Source organism: Solea senegalensis, linkage group LG12 (assembly GCF_019176455.1).
Source record: "Solea senegalensis isolate Sse05_10M linkage group LG12, IFAPA_SoseM_1, whole genome shotgun sequence".
Lineage (NCBI taxonomy): Eukaryota > Metazoa > Chordata > Actinopteri > Pleuronectiformes > Soleidae > Solea > Solea senegalensis.
Genome location: NC_058032.1, coordinates 5681025 through 5701097, shown reverse-complemented (window position 1 = coordinate 5701097; position 20073 = coordinate 5681025). Strand labels below are relative to the sequence as shown.

General features: G+C 40.5%; 1 protein-coding gene across 5 annotated transcripts in view; it reads right to left on the bottom strand.

Annotated features, from left to right (window-relative positions):
* The window catches only part of diaph2 (diaphanous-related formin 2), a 344883-nt gene that overhangs the window by 308335 nt on the left and 16475 nt on the right, over positions 1–20073 (bottom strand). For 4 of the 5 annotated variants that reach the window (XM_044040248.1, XM_044040249.1, XM_044040252.1 and 1 more), the window contains 2 exons: positions 15850–15954; positions 10559–10579 (listed from right to left, as the gene is read on the bottom strand). In XM_044040248.1, the coding sequence (XP_043896183.1) occupies positions 10559–10579; positions 15850–15954 (126 nt within the window). The remainder of the gene's footprint in view (positions 1–10558; positions 10580–15849; positions 15955–20073) is intronic. The other variant, XM_044040250.1, reaches the window with a different exon arrangement.

Genomic DNA, 20073 nt, shown 5'->3' with positions numbered 1-20073 from the left:
TTTTTTCCCGTTCTTTTGTTCTACTTGCGGGGCTTGGAAGGAACTTTTTTCCTCTCAATTTCATTCTTTTGTGGTAGCAAATTCCTACTCCTCACAAAGAGACATGTGAGGTGACACACAAACAATCCAGCAAACAACACCCGTCGGCGGCAAAGACAGCCAACTGAAAGCTAACACGAAAAATCTTGACAGGAAAGAAGAAAAACACCTCACACACAACACTGAATCTGCTGCTTGTCTTATTTAATGACTGTGTAATTATACACATCAGCTTTCTGTATTGTAAGGTCCTGTGTTTTCATTGCGTCCATTGCAGACTATGTTGGATTCAAGGCCAGCAGCTCAGGTGTGAAGAAGACCTCCATCCAATCAGTGTTAAAAAGATCATCTCTCAAGCCACTCAGGACATAAAAAGACAGGTCAGCCATCTTGACATGATTGGATGTCACCTCACATGCTGGGTCTATAGCCAACATCAAGGACATCACCATTTGGAGCACTATACATCTACCATCAGTTCAGCCTCAGGTCAATATCTAGTAATTGGCCCCATTCTACAGAAATGCTTTAAACATTTTGACCACAAAATGATAGAGCCAAAAGCTTTGCCGATATATTTTCAGCAATGAGAATTTTTCTTTTTATTTATTTGGCAATTTACTTGTAGAAAAACAAGACGCCCGTATGGCTGTGCATTAAAAATTGACGTGGTATGTTAGTGAGGCCACATGAGCTGAATGAAAAGGTGGAGAAATCATGATAGTGAGCACAGCATGGGTAAGCAGTAAAGGTGTACTTTTCCACCGCCCTCTTTTGCAGTTCCTATGCTGGAAAATAACCTAGGACATAAAGCTATATCCAGCCAAGACCACGGGAAGAACACGAGTGGCCGCAAATCTGTGTCACATCCAGAGCACCGGGTGTCGATAGTATGGCTTTCATAGAAAGGTGGAGTCAGAGAAGAGACAGAGATGTGATGGGTTTTTGTTTTTCTCTCTCTGAGGGAAAGAACTGTGATTGAATACACAAAAAGAGTGCAACAGTGATATGGTGTCAGTCAACAAGATCAGTGTATTGGGGGGGGATATACGGAGAGAACCACAAGCAAAGACAGGGATATCAATGGTGTGCTTCTGGAAGCATAACTGATATCTTGTTGGTAGGGGACTGCATCTGTTCATCAGAGTGGGGCTGATCTAATAAATAATTCAGGTATGACTGCACAAAAGAGTTGTCAATACAACATGTCTTGTTGATTGCAGGTAAGGCAACATATGTTCCCCTGATTACACAAGGGAAGTGTTAAAAGGAAAATGAGTAAAACTAGCAGAGGTTGGCTGTCAAACACAATGTCAGAGGGAGCCTCAGTTTTAGCTCTGTAAACGGGGGGGTGATAATACATCTGTTTTTAATCCTCGTTTCACCTCTTTATCATCAGTAGGATGTACAGATCTATGTAGGCAGACCACTCTGGATGCTGTTGAGCCATTTCACACTTTCTCTACCCCTAAAGACCAAACATCTAACAAATAGCATTAGTGGCACACACAGCGGTGGTTTCGTGGGCTAAGAAAAACCCATTAGGTCAATTCCATAACAACAATGTGGCTTTCAGTCCTGTATGCACTGCACCCACTGGCCAAATCAGTGGACACCCACTGCCACCAAGTGCTGGCCTTCAGTACTACAATACTGGCGGGAGAACTGCAGCTGTTTCCGCCTCCGCCCTAAGAGGCAGACAAGCGTCCATGTATGACCAGCCACTGTGCACAAATAACACACTGCAATGCAATTTCATTAGCACTGTTGTGAAACCTTTGTAATGACCTACTACAAACTGTACAGTAAAAAGGAGATAAAACTATTTAATTTCCATAAAACCTTGTTGTGACCAGGTTAGTAATTTGAAACCATACACGAGGATGCTTGAAGGAAGACAAATTCACTCTTTATTAAACCATCACTCTCAGGTGCAGCTGATCAAAGCTTGCAGCTTCAGTCTTCATTTTGGTGTGAGTCTAGTTTTCTATTCATTTGTTTATCATTGTACATTTATTCATCCTTTCAGGGCCAGGGACATCCTGTCAGTAAACAGCTTAAGAGTGATACAGCTTGAAGGCTGTCATTTCAAAACAGTGGCCCATTTTTCCTGAGAACCCTTACAAAAGAAGCTGCAATCCACACAATAACACAGTGAGTGATCTGGCCTTGATCATGTCACCAATCATTACAGCAGAGAGCTGTATAGGGAATCTGGGGGGAAACTTGGCTGTTGATGAGGCGATTATGTGGCTTTACTCTTGTGCCTCCGAGTATGACAGTGCTATGAAAGCAATGCAGCTGATAGGCAGGGACTATACCTTGTTAGCACTCTGTTGTGCTGAGTGGACTAGTTGGCTGAGCAGTAAGGCGCTCCCACAGGGCATGGTGGGTTTACTGCAAGGGAAGGGAGGGATTATAAACTGGCCATCAATGTGACTCTCTCCAAAGCTACAGGGACATTGGCTTCCACTCATGCTGACCATGGGTCCCTCTTAACAGTTCCCCTTTTTTATCCTCATAGCCTCAAAACCATTCACTGCGTCAGTTGTGAAACTGATATAACAATTCAACATGTTTTTAGCATTATATGCTATTGTGGACACTTCCATCATTGGAATTAAAGTGCATAAATTGTCAGTGTGAAGTCTGTATTGGGATCCACTGAAAATACATGAGGGAGAGCGTTATAGGGCTTGGAGCAGAAGCACACTACCCTACTACCCGCAGCAGGCATCCTCGATGCAAATCTTGACATACTCAGACGGGTCCACATTTCACAGAGAACGCATTTTGAAATAGCAGACAACTCCATCAACGCAAATAACTTACTAAATATACACAGATGTAGAGAAGGATATCAAAAACCTAAAGAAGCAAATAAAGAAATCGGGAGTGACTGAGGGAGCAGGCAACCATAAAACATGGGGATACACAGAATTTCACAGCTGTGTGAACAGTTAAAGCAGATGCGATGGGATGTGATGGTGGATGCATACAGAGAGGCGGGTTGTAAAAATATGCTATAAACTTTATGGAGCCTAATGCGGCCCTTCAGCAGCCTCCTGCCGAGCTGAGCATGTCGACAGTGCCGTTGAGTCTGTGACAGAGCTGTGGGGGAGAGATGTACAACTGAGAGCATAGCCAGTATTCACAAGCTCCATCACTGGTGTGGGGATGTGCATACAGTACATAAAAATCATAGAAATGCAATCAAAAGAACTAAGAATCCTATTTTTCCCCCTCCCTTTCTCCCTTTAAAATATACTCCATCATACTCGCCCTCCTGCACAATATCCAAATCCAGGATGTAATATTCAAGTCTATTGGAAGTGCACGGAGAAAAAACTCACCACACGCACAGATATTCAAGTATGCACACACACCAACACAAATACAGACAAACTATAAAGCACTGCCATAGCCACTGTTCAATCCAATATCAGCACACTGTGCCCACTCCAGCCTTTCATGTTCCCTTCAGAATAACAAGATCCAGGTCTCCCCTCTGATTGAAGAGGAAGCATTGTTTCTGCCTTTGAAAAAACATACATGTTTTATGGGTGTGGAGGGGAGATGCGTGAGGGGAAAATATAGCAGGGAAAAGAAAATAATTAAAAGATAAAAAAGTGAAAAGGGAAAAATGAATAGAAGACAAATGCTGATGGAAAAGTAACCTCAATTTTTCATCCCCAGTGGGAGCTGGTGTTGACTCAATCCTTCCCACGCAGCCAACCCTCTGTCACAGCAAGCTTTTGCTTCTTCCACAGCCCACAAAGGTCAATTTAAGCATAAGCGCCTCAAGACAAGCTTTTTGGCACAAAACAGCAACATTAATTGCTTATGTAGACTGTAAAGTTCAACATTACAAGGCAAATTTAACCTTGGTTACTACAATGAGAACATAGGTTGTAGTCGTGTGTCGATGATCCATCAAAATTAATGTTGTCACTGTTAAATTTTACACAAAATGTCAATAAAAAAATTTAACACCACAATAATCGAGCTTTTTATTAACATGGCATCAGGAGCAAAACTCAATTCCTGACTGGCATCCCTTTACTAAACCAGTTGTTATTTGAATTTTTCATTGTCCAAATTTTGTTGCTTCTCGTGGAACAGTTCACATAATTCTGAAAAAAAAGTGATTTCATCATATAAAAAGGTGTTGCTATGATTACAAATTTAGAGATTTTAAACATGAGCATCCATTTGTCATCAACCTTTCTGTGACTGACTTCTCCTTGAAGTTATATACTTCATTATTAAAAGTATAGCATCATTGATGATTGGGATTACAACTGTTTTTGGGCTCTCTTCTCTTCACCCCTCTTTCCCACACTCCTATTTCCAACTAGTTGAGGTCGAGTGGGCCACACACCGAGTCTATTCTGCAAATCGTGTTTTTTTCTATTCACCGTCATGAGCTTGCTCGCTGTGGCAACTATTGGGTTTTTCTTGATGATATAATAAGGCCTAAAAACTTGAAATAAGTCCATTGCCATAGTATCATATCATGAACCTCGTAGCACATAAGGGAGGCAGTAAATAACATTTTTCACTAAATAAAAACTGCATTTGTGTAAATAATGCAGCAAATATTAATTAGCCATTAAAAACAACAGCTGAGCTGAGATCTGTAGATAAGCTATTCAACAAGTTTTTATGTTCATCGGATGAACTCTGAAAGCTTTCAGCCCATCAAAGAAACATCTTATTCAAGAGTCCAATCCACTGCATGTTTCCTTGATCTTAATTTAAGACAGAATGTATGGTGAACGCTAGCTGAGGGCACAGGAGGCACATGATAAATTTTTCATTGCCGTTCTTTTAAAGCACCAAGGACATATGCCACATCAAATTTGCTTAACCCCCAGCACCCAGCTTAATACTTTGCTTGAAACAAGAAGTCTTTTAAATGATGTGGTTTTAGCAGGTTAACAGGAGAATCGTTCAGTTGTTTCTTTTCAGATTCACCATATTTTTCCCCAGTGAACAAACACTTGGTTGAAGATAAAGAGAAGCAATATATCACATTTCCTCATATGTATTCATCTCTCTCTTTCTGCCCCCATCAATGCCCATATGAAATTTTTGCAGTCCTAGTTCTGTAACCTGTAAATCTGTAAATAGATATCCAATAAACTCACTTAAGACAGATTTGCAAACATGAATAGCACTGCTTAAAACCTACATGTACAACCTATGTGTAACCTGTGTTACTCTAAAACTGCATACATGTTTCCCTTATATCCTGGATGTGTTCCAATAAAGTGATTGGTAAATATGTATACTGCATGGTCATTATTAGACAAAGCTTGACCAACAAACGATTTTTGCATAGCACTGTATTCCAGAATCATTAGGTCATCTGATCTCTCCAGAGCTAACCATAGGTTATTTTAGTTATTTAGTTTTGGCACTTTTTTTGAGTGTTATGATTAATGAAAATCCACCATTGCGAAAAACCTCAGTCCCTTCAGGCATACTGTATATTTCCTTATGCCGCATCCAATGCAATTTCATTATGGACTAATTTTCAAATTGATTACATGCCACATCTCATATCTGAAATGAATATTGTCAAAAATGAAAACTTAACTTTAGCTTAATTTAAAGCTGCCATCCATAATTCAGGAAAAGCTGGCAAGAGCAGGCTGTTCAGTGCTCTTGTGAAAGCCACGCCCCCACAAACCTGAACACACATGAATACATAGCTCTGCGAGAGATTCGAGTGATACCTACACACACACAGAAAGTAACTTACTACATGACTAAATTTGTCTAAACACTTGGGCAGTCTTGTGTCTCCTCCAAGCTCCGGTCCTCTACTAGAGGCCTGGGAGCCTAAGGGTTCTGCACACTGTGTTAGCTGTTCCTATATGACTGTGCTCTTCTGGACAGAGATCTCAGATGATGTTCCTCAAATCTTCTAGTTTCGGGGATTCAACCCATAGTGCTCTGATGACCACTGGGACCACAGTTGCCTTGACTTCTCACATCTTCTCTAGCTGCTCTTTCAGGCCTTCTCAAGCTTCTAGTGTTCCTTCTTTTTGATGTTGTTGTTGCTTGTTATTGCCCCTTCTATTGCCTGGATCTGGATTCTATCTCAACTACCTTTGTGGGCGTCTTCCATCCTGACCCTGGGACCTTCAGTCCATACTCGGCGCAGATGTTTCTGTACACTCCATGTTCAATGTACGCCCTCCCAGCCAGCGTCTTACACCCTGCTGTGATGTGCTACACTGTCTATTACATTTATTACATGTCATTTTGGTCTGTCTCAGGGGCATCTTTACACCTGGGGTCCTGCCTGGTGTGATAGACCACAGCCTTAACTGAGCTAGTGCCGTGGACCTGCCCCTGTGTAGCTATGATTAGTGCCTCTGTGCTGTCTTTTAGTCCAGCTTTCATCAGTCATTTGTATGTTTTTTTTCCCATTCAACCCTTTACGGTGGAACATGCCATGTAGTGGCTTGTCCTTCCATGTTTTCTCCTCTGGCTCCTCCTATCTACTGGGTTTCAGCTGCCTGAGGCATTCATTTAGCAGGTCATCAGTGGGAGCCATCTTCCCAATGTATTCTTGGATGTTAGTTGTTTAATCCTGGACAGTGGGCTTTGACACTCACTAGTCCTTTTCCTCCTTCCTTCCCCTTTGTGAACAATCTCAGGGTCCTGGACTTAGGGTCAAACCCTCTGTGCAACTTCAGCATCACTTTTTTTATTCCTTAAGCTGCCACCATCACTAAAAAGCAGCACCAATGTTCTAGTTTTGCCTTGTTCACTGTCCTTCTCCTTTTTTTGGAAAGCCGCATCTAAAAACTTTCTTGTCCCAGTAGGTTGTGCTCCAGAGGTCGAAGGGACAGTGAATTTTGGCTGTAGTTTCGCTGCCATGACTCACTGTATTCTAAACCTGTTGCTGCTTCTGTGGGTCTGGTCTAGTGTCAAGTTGTGTATCCTGAGGTAGGTAATACCTGGGCTGTGCATCTACTGGCAGGCAGGACTGGTTAAGATTGACAGATACACAAGCCACCAATTACGTCAAAAAGTTAAATCCCTTGACTGTATCCACTATGAAATGAAAAGACAAACACATCAGAATTCTGCAGAAAACACTTTCAATAAATCAGACTTTGTGCAAACCACCTTAAACACCAACCTCTGACATCTCAGAGCTGACCAGCTTGTTAACTTGGAAATAAGCAGTCATCTGTCCAGTCATACAGGAGGTTAATTACCTCCCAGTGGTCTGGGGTTAGCCACTAATCAGATCATATACTCTTTCTTAGTTAAAATGCACTGTCACTGTCACAGTCTCAGCAGGATTCCTCGGATATGGCGGTGTATAAAAGACAAGTCTAATTTCACGCCAACACTGCAGGAGCCACTGATGTACTGCTACATTGTGGTCCCTGACTTGTGACATAAATCAGACAAATCATTAAAGAGACTGATGTCGTAAAGCTGTCATTGTTTTGGTCAAATAACAGCAGTCTCTGGCTCATCTGCCCTGTTCAGGTCTACCTGCAGGCGTGTTGTTACCTTGGTAGGTGTGGTTTATTATTATTTTCCTCAATCTTGCTTAAGGAGGCGAAGCAAGCATTTGTCAATGAGCAATGTTGCACACTTACACGCTTCTCAGACTCGATTAGAACCAATTCACACAGTTGTCTATTTCTCCCATCATTCCCCCCAGAGAGAGGGGAAAGTGCCAGAGAAATTTCATGCCTGAGACAGAGGAGTTACAGTTATGTGTTCCCAATAGACAATCTTGACTAACCCTCTCCTTCCAGCACACCTGAGAGCGCTATATCCCACTGACGCACGGCGACAGCGTGAAAATAGGAAGCTGCCAGTAAAGCAAAAAGCAAACTGTAGCCCAAGACCAGCTAACCAGGCTAAATTTGTTTCCCTGTTTTTTCCTGTTTCACTGAAGCATTTAAAGAATGACAGCTCATGGCCTTCACTATGTTAGCCATATCTGTATACTTCTATTGGAGGACTGACACAGTGGATGCAAAGGTCAGGTCAAATGCTTCAATATACTCTTGAGTTTAAAGATACTTCTTGACAACCTGGGTATCTGGCACTTTCCACATGGTTTGCAGAACGTTTGAAAATCTGCCTCCACAGCTCAGTTGAGCAGTCATGACACAAACTGGGCCATTTCTGTCATATTCCACTTACTTAACACAATGTGACTATTGCTGCAGATCGAGAGCTACTCCATCAGCATCTATAAAGGCCAAGCCAAAAACCCACACCTCCAACAAAAATAACCAAGCACAAAAGACCAGTTTGACAAAGAAGGAGAAAATGCAATCGATACAAAATGTCTCTGTAAAATGCTTCAAAGAACGAGGTTTGTCTGAGTGTATTGGCAGAGCAGAAGCCAGGTCACAGTGTGCTGCTTTACCTTGTCTGTGTTCCCGTTAAGCTTTACAGTCCTCTTAATCCTTACAAAGCTCTCAAAAGGCATTGGAATACAATTTAAAGTGATAATTTAACACTTGCTAAACCAATAATGGAGTGTTGCTTCTTTTTTCTAGAAATTTCTAGACAATTTTTCTTTTAAATATCATCAGAAATGTTTCTTACAAAAGAACAGGGTGCCACTATATGGGATCTTGAGATAGAAAATAATAAAAATAGAACTTATCATGCAGTGAAGAGAAATTTAAGCCTTGCTTTACACCGACAACCTACATCAAATTATATTTTAGATAATTTAGGGTTTGTTTTTGCAAACTAGCCTAAAGGTAAAGTGAATATTACAAAAAGCTCTAACTATGTGAAAAAACAGTCTTGTGGACTTCACTGCTTTCACACATTTGTTGCAAATTCAAATACATGGCCATGGGACAGTGTGCTATGACGAAATATGGGAGAGAAAAAAAACAGCTGCCAAGAAGAAAATATAAAAAATTTAATGAAACACTTGAACATCCTTGAAAAAAAGCAATGTGTTGCTGGGTTTGACTGAATCGCAGTCATTCTTCTCTCAGTGATAAACTGCCTGCACTAACCAGATCCCCACCCCACAAAAAAAATGAAATTCTGAACTCCTCAGAGCAAGTGACAAGACGTGATTGACAGATTATAACAGTCATGTGACAAACATTCTCACTCACTCAAGGATCCATGTGAGAACATTTCAGCATATTTCATCCAGTATCCAAACCTTGGGAAAATATTGCAAATGTATATCATTTCTTTTCTAATACTTACAATTTTGATCACATGTGGGCACTTGGAAATATTTTATTCTCAAACCATGTTTCTCTTCTTCTTGTTATGGTTGTTAAAAGAGGCTCCGCACCTCTTAATATTGCAGTGGAGTGAAAATGAAAAGAAGAGAAGAAATGTAGACATGTAGTACCCCACTATGGTAAATATGGATTTATGTATAAATGTGTAATTATGAAAAAAAAACTTGAATTTGTAAAGAGGGCCAGGGACTTGAAATATGTTGTGTTGAGATGGCAATGCAATGTAATTTTGTAAGAATTTATTATAGAAAATTGCATGAAAACCTACCGTCCAGGAACCAGTATTGAGGCCAAGACATTATTACTCGTGTCAAAGTGTAGTATCTCTGTTAATATCCTGTGTTCACCTATAGGATAACATTGACAAGTGACCGGATCTGCTGACACAACACTAAATACCTAATAAAGATTTAACAATGGACTATCAAAATGAAGTGTTACAAAAAACAAATTACTAGATAGCTTTCCCGCCATCTACAGCAGGGTGCACCTGTGGAAGAATAACAAACTAGACCCGATGACCTTGCCATTGGTGCCAATGGCAAGCCTGAGGAGAGAAGTACCACACATACACAAGCACTTCATGAATGTGCACATGAATGGGTGGATGCGACTTGAAGTGTAAAGTGCTTTGAGTGGTGCTTAAGACTGGAATAGCCATAGCGATGCAGTCAATTTACTAAATTCATTGTATGGTATCGTCTTTTTGTCATTTTGTGTGTGTGTGTGAGAGAGAGACAAATGTGTGTGCTAAAAGCATTAAGTGATATATATTCTCAGTATGTGATGAGTCTCAGACAGAATGAGCACAGTTGGAATCATTTAGATGCAGCATGTCCTGATAAACAGATTACATTGCAGATTATGAGTATTTGTGTAAAAGCTATCTCTCTTTGTTGGTATGCTAATGTGTGTGTTACACTGCAATCCATTTCAAAAGAAACGGAAAACCAACAAAAGGCATTCGAGTTAATTTCCAACCCGTATAATTTCAGAATCCCTCATTTGAAAGCGCAAACATTCACATTTAAAAATTGTGTTTGTAATTTATTGCCTTTCCAAATTACAAACCATTAGCAATATCTGGGCCGAAAATAAAAATCCAGGCCATAAAAATGACCTCATCCTCACTTCGGAATGTGCTTCTTGACAATGTTCCAAGAAGAGTGTGCATGTGTGTGTGTGTGTGAGTCGGGAAGACACATATAAGGAACAAGATTCAGATGCCAAATAAATAATGGGCTACTTACCGCAACTTTGCTCCCAGTTATCTGCATGCAGCGATCAGCGGAGAAGGTTAATGTGCAAAAAGACACAAACAGCACAATTATTAGTAGGCTGGAGACTGAGAGTCCTCTCCATTACACGTTGAGGCATTAGCGTAACTTGTGTGACATCAAACATACTTCACACAATTATAGCATACACTCTACAGCTTAACTTTTTAAAAGCCAACAAGGGAACACTTGTAATTATGCATACGCAGAAGATAATGTCTGTGTTTGTCAAGAGCAATTTCCCAATATTTTTATTCTAAAATAAGCAGGAAACATGAAATGTGGCTCAATTAAAACATTCAGGAAAAGGAACTGCACAAGTATGTTCATAAGGAAAAGGTACTGTCAATACATGGCAACAACAACTGTGGAAGTGATGCGTCAACATGTTTAAACATGCAGGAATCATCGAGCAATTAACAGGGTAAAATATGATTGTCCTTGTGACTCAGTGACAGATATGGACTCAGAGATTCATTGCAGAACTGGAACGGTGGCTACTGTGGACAAAGGCCACAGAGAGTCAATCAATCAGCTGCCATTAGCACTGGACTTCAGGTGTCAAATTTGTGCGGCAGAGCTGCGATGAGCCCATGCCGTCAGCACGACTCATGGAGTTTAACCTTGTTATCTGCCAACAGTGACGGGGAGCAGGATTGTTTTTATTTGTGCAACCACGGAGCTTGTTTCACAGTGGGAGGGTGTCTGTCAGCTGCGTAAATGTATTCTAATCTGTGACTGAGTGTCTCTTTCCCCGCTGCATGTTTCAGAGGAAAATGCAATTGACTGCCCAAAGTTGCAGAGCACAACTGTGCTCTTCGTCTTTTACAGCCTCTTTTTTTTCTCTCTCTCTCCTGTTTTCGCTCTCCTCTTTCTAATCTGCCTTTCCATTTCTTTTATTGTCAATCTCAAGCTCTGTGGTGATTTGATGCTTGAGAACCCCTCTCCAGCAGTTTATGATAGCCATAAAGCCTGTTTAACACATACCATCACCTGACCACGCACATGCTACTTTTTAATCATACCATGTATCCACGTTTCCCAGTATGGGCAATGCGGCATGTTACTGTGGTAAGTTCTTTGCGCACAAGTTAAATTTTTAAACAGATTTTGTCATAAATACATCTAACGTTACATCTAAAATATGTAAGGAACAGGTGTTGTGGTCGTGGCTTTAGCTCTCCATATGAGACAGTGGAAGTCTCCACCTAATCTACCTTGGAAAATGGGAAGTCTGCTTAGTCGAGTAAGGAGGAGGAGCAGATAATCATCACTGAATGTTACTGAAGTCATCAGTTTTTTTCCAAAGAACTGAAAAAGTGTTTTAACTGTTGCAAATATGCTTTGCTGCTGCTGCCAGAACAAAAGTTCTTTGCAGTTTTGTGTTTTCTGATTCGTCATTGCACCCAGTGTGTATATCTGCCAACACTGCAGAATATTATTTCCTTTTTTTTAAGAATACTGCTGGCTAGACACCTTGGAATGACTTGCAATGTCAAACCAGAACTTGAACATTTTCCACAGATGTTGACGCATGTAATTGTGCATAAAAAACATTCTAATCTTTTCTCTAAAAGCAGTTTAGCTAAAATAACAGACACCATCTTGAGGGTTCTTAGAGAAGGAGGGAGGACCTCAAACAAAAGCAGCAGGGATTTTCACCAAGAAGTTGGTATTTTGAACACAATGTAGCACCTTGTTCTCAAAAACAACCGCAGATCTGCTCAGAGCACAAATTATAATTTGACTCGTGTCACGGTGTTACTATTTTGCGACACCTGTTTTGAGCATCTCTTATGCGGCAAACCTTGGAAAAATTATAGGCGGTCTGATGACATGCCTCACAAGTCACCATAAACCTGACACCACTTAATCTAAAGTTAGCTGACAGCTAGCAGAGGTTTCATCTGATAAGCAAAGTGGTGTTCTGTGCATCCAGGGCTCCACTTGGCTGTGTGTGAATGTGGGGGGAAAAGCCTCATGATGCATTTTTCATTATCATTTTTTATAAATAATAAAATTAAGAACAGGATTAGAATAAATAACGTTTGTTTTCTAGAGCAGCAGCAATTGTGTTTACAGCAGCAATGTCACTAAACTACAGTATAGTAACCATCTATGGAGGCAAATTAAAAAGGCACATTTTAAAATATTCAGGACCTGAAATTACAGTGTTAAATGAAGAGCAGAGACATCTGTCACTATCACCTCCTGCTCTGTTCCCCTCCCTGTTGCTGCTGATGTGGATTCATCACCTGCAGATGCCGCGAAAGAGGAAAGGGGGGGGGGCTGAGCCTGTAGCTATAAGGTTACAACAATCTGACACGTTTGAAGATATGTGGCAAATGACTCTTGAAGTCTACATGCAGAGAGCTTTCATTTAGGCTTGTTCATAACAATTTACTATCAGCTTAACAAGTGTGGATGTGTAAAACGTACCTGGGAGCAGTTTAAAATATCACTTTGTAACACAGGTGGTGTGATAACACCCTCATTGTTGTCTCACTGGCTTCACTGCTGCAGATATCCTGCCCACTGTGCGTGTGTGTGTGAGGACATTTTAAATATGTTTTTTTCTTTGGTTTAAGCTGTGTGAGCGTTGTGATCTGCCTGATGTGATGGGATTGGTGGCACATTAAAATATTTCTTTTTCCCCATTTTATCATTTTCGGGCAGTCTTTGGCAAAGTGCTTATTTCACATTTTTATTGCAAAGATGATGAAAACACGATTTATTGGTCTGCACTGATAAACACTCATTAGTTTAATAATAAAAGGACTGGATGATCTGAGCCAAGGCCAGACCCCATTAAGAGAACAAGGTGGCACATTGATGGTAACATCAAACAAAACTAAATTTAAATGAAAATAAGAACAGACGCCCCTCTACATGGCGCGAGCATCATCCTCCCTCCTGCTAGAGAAACATTTGAAATTTAGCAAGGAAACATTGACTGTCAGTAGACAAAGTAGGTCTCTGGGAGTTAAGTAAGTGCATTAGTGTAAAAGGAATTTAGGCGGTTTTGATGAGGTTGGCACACATTTGTAGAAAAAAGAGAAAACAAGAAATGAGGTAAAAGAGAAAAAGGCAATGTTCCATGCAAAGCTGATGGTCAAGGACATCCACAGACACACACCACAAAAGCAGAACTGGGTACTGTTGATTCACAGCTCATATTCAGATGAACAGGGTCAATGTAGTATTTTCCCTTGAACAGATATCCATTTTGTGTTGGGGGGGTAATTTGCTAGACTCCTGCTGATGCACCTTGGTAGATTATGGGCCTGTTCTCAATCTTTCCCTGGTGATAGGCCAGCTGAGAGATGGCAATTCACAGGAAATGGGGATAAAAAAGCTTTGACTTTCATTTGAAAGTCAAAGTTGATATATTTTTGCTAGAATATACAAAGTAATAATCATGCGTCTCTCATATTAGCTATTTGGAAGTCAAGCATTTTCCAACAGATACTTACTACTATACTGTATAGCCTTTATGTCACAAAATACATTACATTTTTTTTTGCTGTGCAGTTTTTTCAACAAAAAAAAAACTGCAGTTTTTTCAACAAAAACTGCACAGGCCTACAAAGTAAGAAAAGAAAAAAAATGGGACATATTGGGACACGGCTGTAGGTGAGGAAATTTAAGTTTTGCTGGGGGAGAGCTGGTGACGTTCATATACAGTATGTCCCACTTTTATTTCATGGATGCAATTAAACATGAGTAAATGTTTATAACCCACACTTCAATCTCACAATGCTGCAGGAATGTTTGGTGGAAAAAGATGGAGTCATATGAACAGTGAAAGCACGACAGTAAAAGAAAAAGACACCCCACAACAAGTCCAAAATCCATCACCGACACGTCTATTTTTTTCCATTTCAAACACAACATGTTCTATTTTAGTCCACAGTGCATGCACACCAGCAACCACATAAACACATTAGCCCCAGATAATCTCTCATGGATATCTATACTTTCAAACAACGCACTGTCCACATTGCTGATTTGGGCTACACATACGCTTTTAAGATTATGAGGATTCTCCTTATGTCAAGAATTGATTCAATCCCAAGTCACACTAAGATACTACAGTAGATAAGATATAAAATATTGAGCTTAAAGTAAAATCTATTTAAAACTGTTGTAGTTTGTTTTATAGCAGCCCAATACTAATATGATAGAGTCTGAGATGGTATTGTGTAACTCTGTGTATGCACTGATACAGTACATCACCATTGACATTCCCCCCTCCTTCAGTGCTACTGAATATGATAGCAGGGTGCTGACAGACACATCACATTTTGTCCTCTGTCCCTTTGACGACAAAGATTATGTTATTCATTTGAATAAAATATCGGAGCTCACAAAGCATAATGGGCCCTGTGAGGAATTCAATCATTTCGGATAATCATCATTATCAATAATGCCAGTTAATTACCATAACAATGAGCAAAGTAATAAATGATGATGTCAGGAGAGCACTTCCCGGTTCAGGAAACAGTGGGGACAGATATCACTTTTTTTTTCTTCTTCTTCTGCGCTCATTCTACCACACAAGCTTGGTTTTAACTTCAGAATAGGATACACAGTCCATCAGGGATTACAATCACAACTTAGTTTGGTTTGTTGCTGTCTGATTGGGAAGTGAATAAGTAATAGATGACATAATCCTAATTTGAATCGTCGATAATTTGTCAAAATATAAAATCATTTCGTCCGTAAAAGTTATTCTGATAACTAGCACTGACAGTGAAAATAAAACTGTGTGTTGTAGGCTCATGCTGGAAACTGCCTCTGTATTGAGGTGTTTGTGCTCCTTACTGTTGATAAACCCAAACAATGGAACATGGCACTGCCTCCACCACCGAGCAAAAGAACTCATGCATGCACCCAACTGGACAACCAAAAACATTTCATGCACAAACACGACCGGGCAAGCTGCTGACCAGAGCCTAGAATCGGGGTGAGTAAATAACTACAATTTATAGCCCTTTGATTGTGGCACAACGGGGGGGGGGAAACAATGAGGAGAGTAAATCCAAACTGCAATCAAAGAAATGTGACCCAAGCATGAAAAGTGAGGAGTGAGGCGATGGCAGAAATAAAGGGTGCACAAGTGAGGATGACACAGCAAGCCATAAAGCAGAGGATCAAGTTAAAACTCCACGTCAAGTGGATTGTCATAACACTTCAATCGATCCACTACAATTATACACTGCACTTGATTTTATAATGATACAGCTCTTAAGTCTCTCACTTACAGATTTGGCAGTGGCTGAGATGTACCGGACGACCATCTCGCGTTTGGTGCTCAAGTCTTTTCCACGCAGAGGGGCTTTGCGGTCCTCGTTCAGGTTCATGTCCTCCTACACACACAAACACACACACACACATATATATATATAGTGAGAAATTTAATAAACAGTGACAGGCGAAATTGGGATGTAAGTTATTATTTTTAGTAGATTATTTTCTGTGTATTAAAAGGTGTTCTTTATTACACAGTTACACAACCACTGAGCATCAGAAAGTGGGGAAACAGGTGTTAAACTTCAACACTTCCTCAGCAAATACTTGTTATGCCAGGGACAAAAGATAAGTAATCTAATACAGCACAATAGTTTCACGAGCCGAAGAAATATCTCAGATTTTTGTTTAAATCAGATCATGTCCTTCCACAGTGGTACTAATTTATTTTGCAACCATGTCTCTTTCTCGAAGTCACAAGGTAGAGCAACAGGAAATAATGACAGTAATAATTAGTCCTTGAAATGAAAGCAGCACGGCTACAGCAATATAAACTGTGCACCCCAACTCAGAACAAGAGAACAGAATCAAACAACACTGCCTCTATTGAGGGCATGCAATCACATCAGAAAGGCTGAATAGGCAGTATCTGCGTGTTATTGGGAGTATTATCTTTGTGCTACTTTAATTCTGCATCACAAAAGACGTCTTTCATGTGAGAGACATCAGGAGATGGAGCGAAGGCCGGACAGAGCACTAAAAGCTAGGGAATGACATGATGATTAGAATGGAGGGGGATGTTTATCAGAAGCACTCTCTCACAAAGAGATGGCTCGAATGAACAGGAAAAAAAAAACATCTTCCTCAGGGTTAAGAATGGTGAACCGGCAGATGTGGAGTCATGCTGCCCTCTGCTGGCAGGAAAATAAATCCGGCGTCCTCTGATTCGGGTGATCTGATTTGGGCAGTGACTCACTGACAAACTAAATGTGAAATTGTAAATTAAGTGTGTCACTCCTTAGTAAGAACACCGTCTTATGTAATGATTTGAATATTTCACCACAAGTAATCCAATTCAAACTGATTCTGCTTCATTAGTCGGTAAAGCATGGGCAGGAATCCCATCCAGGGCACCGTGACCTAAATTCTTATATTTCCTCTAGTAAATGCCCTCAGAGCTGAAAAAATTATTAACATCTTTTTTTTGCAGAATGGCAAAGAAAAAAATGAGATGGAAACTTTTTGGTTTTTTACCCGAGGAAACTGGCAGGTTTTTTAATTAATCTTTGAACTTTGCTAATTTATCTGCTTAATTGGCATTCAATAAACGAGGCAAAATGTGTCAGGGTGAGTATGGTGTAGATGGGTACGAGTAGCGAGCCTACGGGACACTCGCCAGGGGGGCAAACGAGAGGAATAAGGCCTCCATGTTAGTCTCCAAAATGATTAATGCTCTTTTATTAAATATACACTCGTGGGGTTCATAAAAGAGACTCCCAGGATATCGTCAACTGCGCTGCTGCTGCTGGAATAACTGAAATGATGAGATCCAAGTTTGTATCAAGGATAGTCGAATTTGCAAGAGACATGTTCTTGATTTCCTTTGCCAGAAATAGTTTTACTCTGCGAAATTGAAGCGTCAGAACCATGACTTCGAGGAACATTGTCTATCCCTGTGGACTGCTGTACGGCAAATGTATGTAGAAATACAGAAAAACCAGCCACCCTAAAATATCTATTTATTGTACTATTCACCCATATTTTCTGGACAGTGTAAGAAAAGTGCAACAATTCACGCTTAATTCAAACTGTACATAAAAAATAGAACAATAATATTATATAACATGGGCAGAAACTCCTGCAGCAAGACATGCAAATACAGCCCCATCCAGAGCAGCATAGGCCTCAAACCACAAGAAAAGAGCAATTAATGGCTACCATCAAACAGGCCTGAAGGTTAAATAAATACAAAACGTTGTAACCGTGGGGCCAAAAGGATCCAAGAAAAATAGAAGACGTATAAAAATGTTTTCGCTTCAACTGCGACAAATCGATTATTTCACCCACGAGCCTGATCCATGAATGTGTCAGGGCACACACACTAACTCTCCTGTGTGCTGGTTTTAATGTCCTGGGGTAAGGTGTAACTGCCGAGAGATCACAGAGGAGCTTATTAGCAGGAGTGACATGGGCGTATATAGAGGCACATAAAACCTCAAAATAGCTACGGCGGCACTGCAATGTGACATTCTTCTAGCACCGGTGCTCTATCTCTACAAGCACCCCAAGTCTATACACTTACTCTTGACAATAGGGGGAAAAAAACAACGCGGCACTGGTATCAAATCAGTCCTGATAAGGACGTCATGGTCTGGGTGGTTCTCACGTTGATGGACAAGTACAACCATCATGCGGGTGATAATGTCTTGACTGACAATATGCCGCACGCAATGACACCGACTCACAGCGGGAAGATAAATTCCATTTATCCAACTTCAACAAATATCCTGCCACTGCTTCTTTTTTTTTTATAATGACCACTTTTCACCCTTTGTTGAACTAAGAGTCTATCAAGATGTAGTGCAAACTGACACGCTGAACGCTGATGAAATGAGTCCGTGTTATTGTGTGTGCCGCCGTAATGAGCCTCTTGGATTTGAGTCTGCTACTAAAACACAGCTGCCTCCTTAGTGAGATGCAAATACTGGACATCAGCAAATTTATTGCAGCGCAATTTGATGAGCAGCTCCGACTTCCAGCTGTGCACGTCTGAGAAAATCCTAACGCGACGCGCGAAAAAAAAAAAAACACACTGCACACTAAATGAAGTGTGTGAAAGTAAATGATTTTTTTTATTCAATTTAACTCTCCCAGTAATTTTATGGATCTACTTCTGCTCTCAATGTTTGCAGCAAAAATTTCATGAAGCTGTTCATTTGCTCTTCCCCCCCACCAACTGAGTTCTTCTTTCTGTGTTTTCACAAAACCCTTTGATGACCTTTCGGTAATAGGCTATGGGCTTTGAGATACACAGTGCCATGTGTACACCACTTTCAGGAGAGAGAAAAAACATTTTCACTTTCTCCAAGTCATTAATGCATAGTGGGGGGTCTCACTAATGTGGCATGGGTCATCCCTCCATTTGAAGCCAGCAAGACATCTAAGGCTGTACCATGTAGTGCCATAAAAATAATCAATAACAGAATTGGTGTAAAGACAAAAGAAAGTAAAAATGTGTGCGACATAAAGAGATTACAAAGACAAATGCTGAAGAGTAACTGCAGACATCAAAGGAAACCACAACTGCCATTTCTCTTTTTATTCACCTCAAAGCAGAAAAGTTGTATAGTCTAGCACGGTGTAGTTTACGATCGAAACAGTGCTGTCTTAAAAGGTGAAAAAAACAGAAGTAAATAACCTTTTTTTTCTTTCTTATTTCATTACTGTAATTATACTTTCCAACCCAAAGTATCACAGGCGGTGAAATTTCACACCACGAGTCGCTTTCTATGTCGTCTGTCACTGAGCAAGTTGAATCCTAGGTTTAATGTCACGCCACTGTGAGCACAAACACAGTAATTGAGAGGTGAACTGAGTGACAGGGATGAGCACCCAGGCAAGAAAACACTAAGCAGTAGCCTGATGAAAACCACGAGCACTGGTCGCATTTCTCTGGCCATGGCAATAAAGACTATTGTAGGAGAAGAAAGGAAAGGCAGGCACTATAACGCGCGCACACACACACACACACACTCACACATTAAACACAATAGTACACACACAACCTATGCAATGAAGCCAAAGTAATTCAGCTCCACACTTCAAAGAGATGGGCTGAAAGCTTTTTGTTAGATTTCAATCCTGCAGTACATAAGGCAAAAAATACATTTCAATGGAGAAAATCACAAGTGTGACAGAGCTTCTTTGACCCTACAGATGAGTGTGAAGTGAATTTCAAAGTTTGGTGTTTTTCTGACAAGTTGCCTAAGGGTTATTGAGTTCCAGCCCTCACATCACAAAACCTGAACAAACGAATGCATTATGTTTTTCCCCATAACTACACAGGCCGGGAAACGTTTGCCTGTCGTCCATCCGCCGACGTGGCTCAATAATGGTATTTAACATTACCGAGCCTCAGTGTTACTGATACCAAAGTCAATAATAGATTAACAAAATGTTCAGTCTCCTTGCTGTTTTTCCCCATTCTGCATCATTACCACTTCAGCTGATATTGCTGG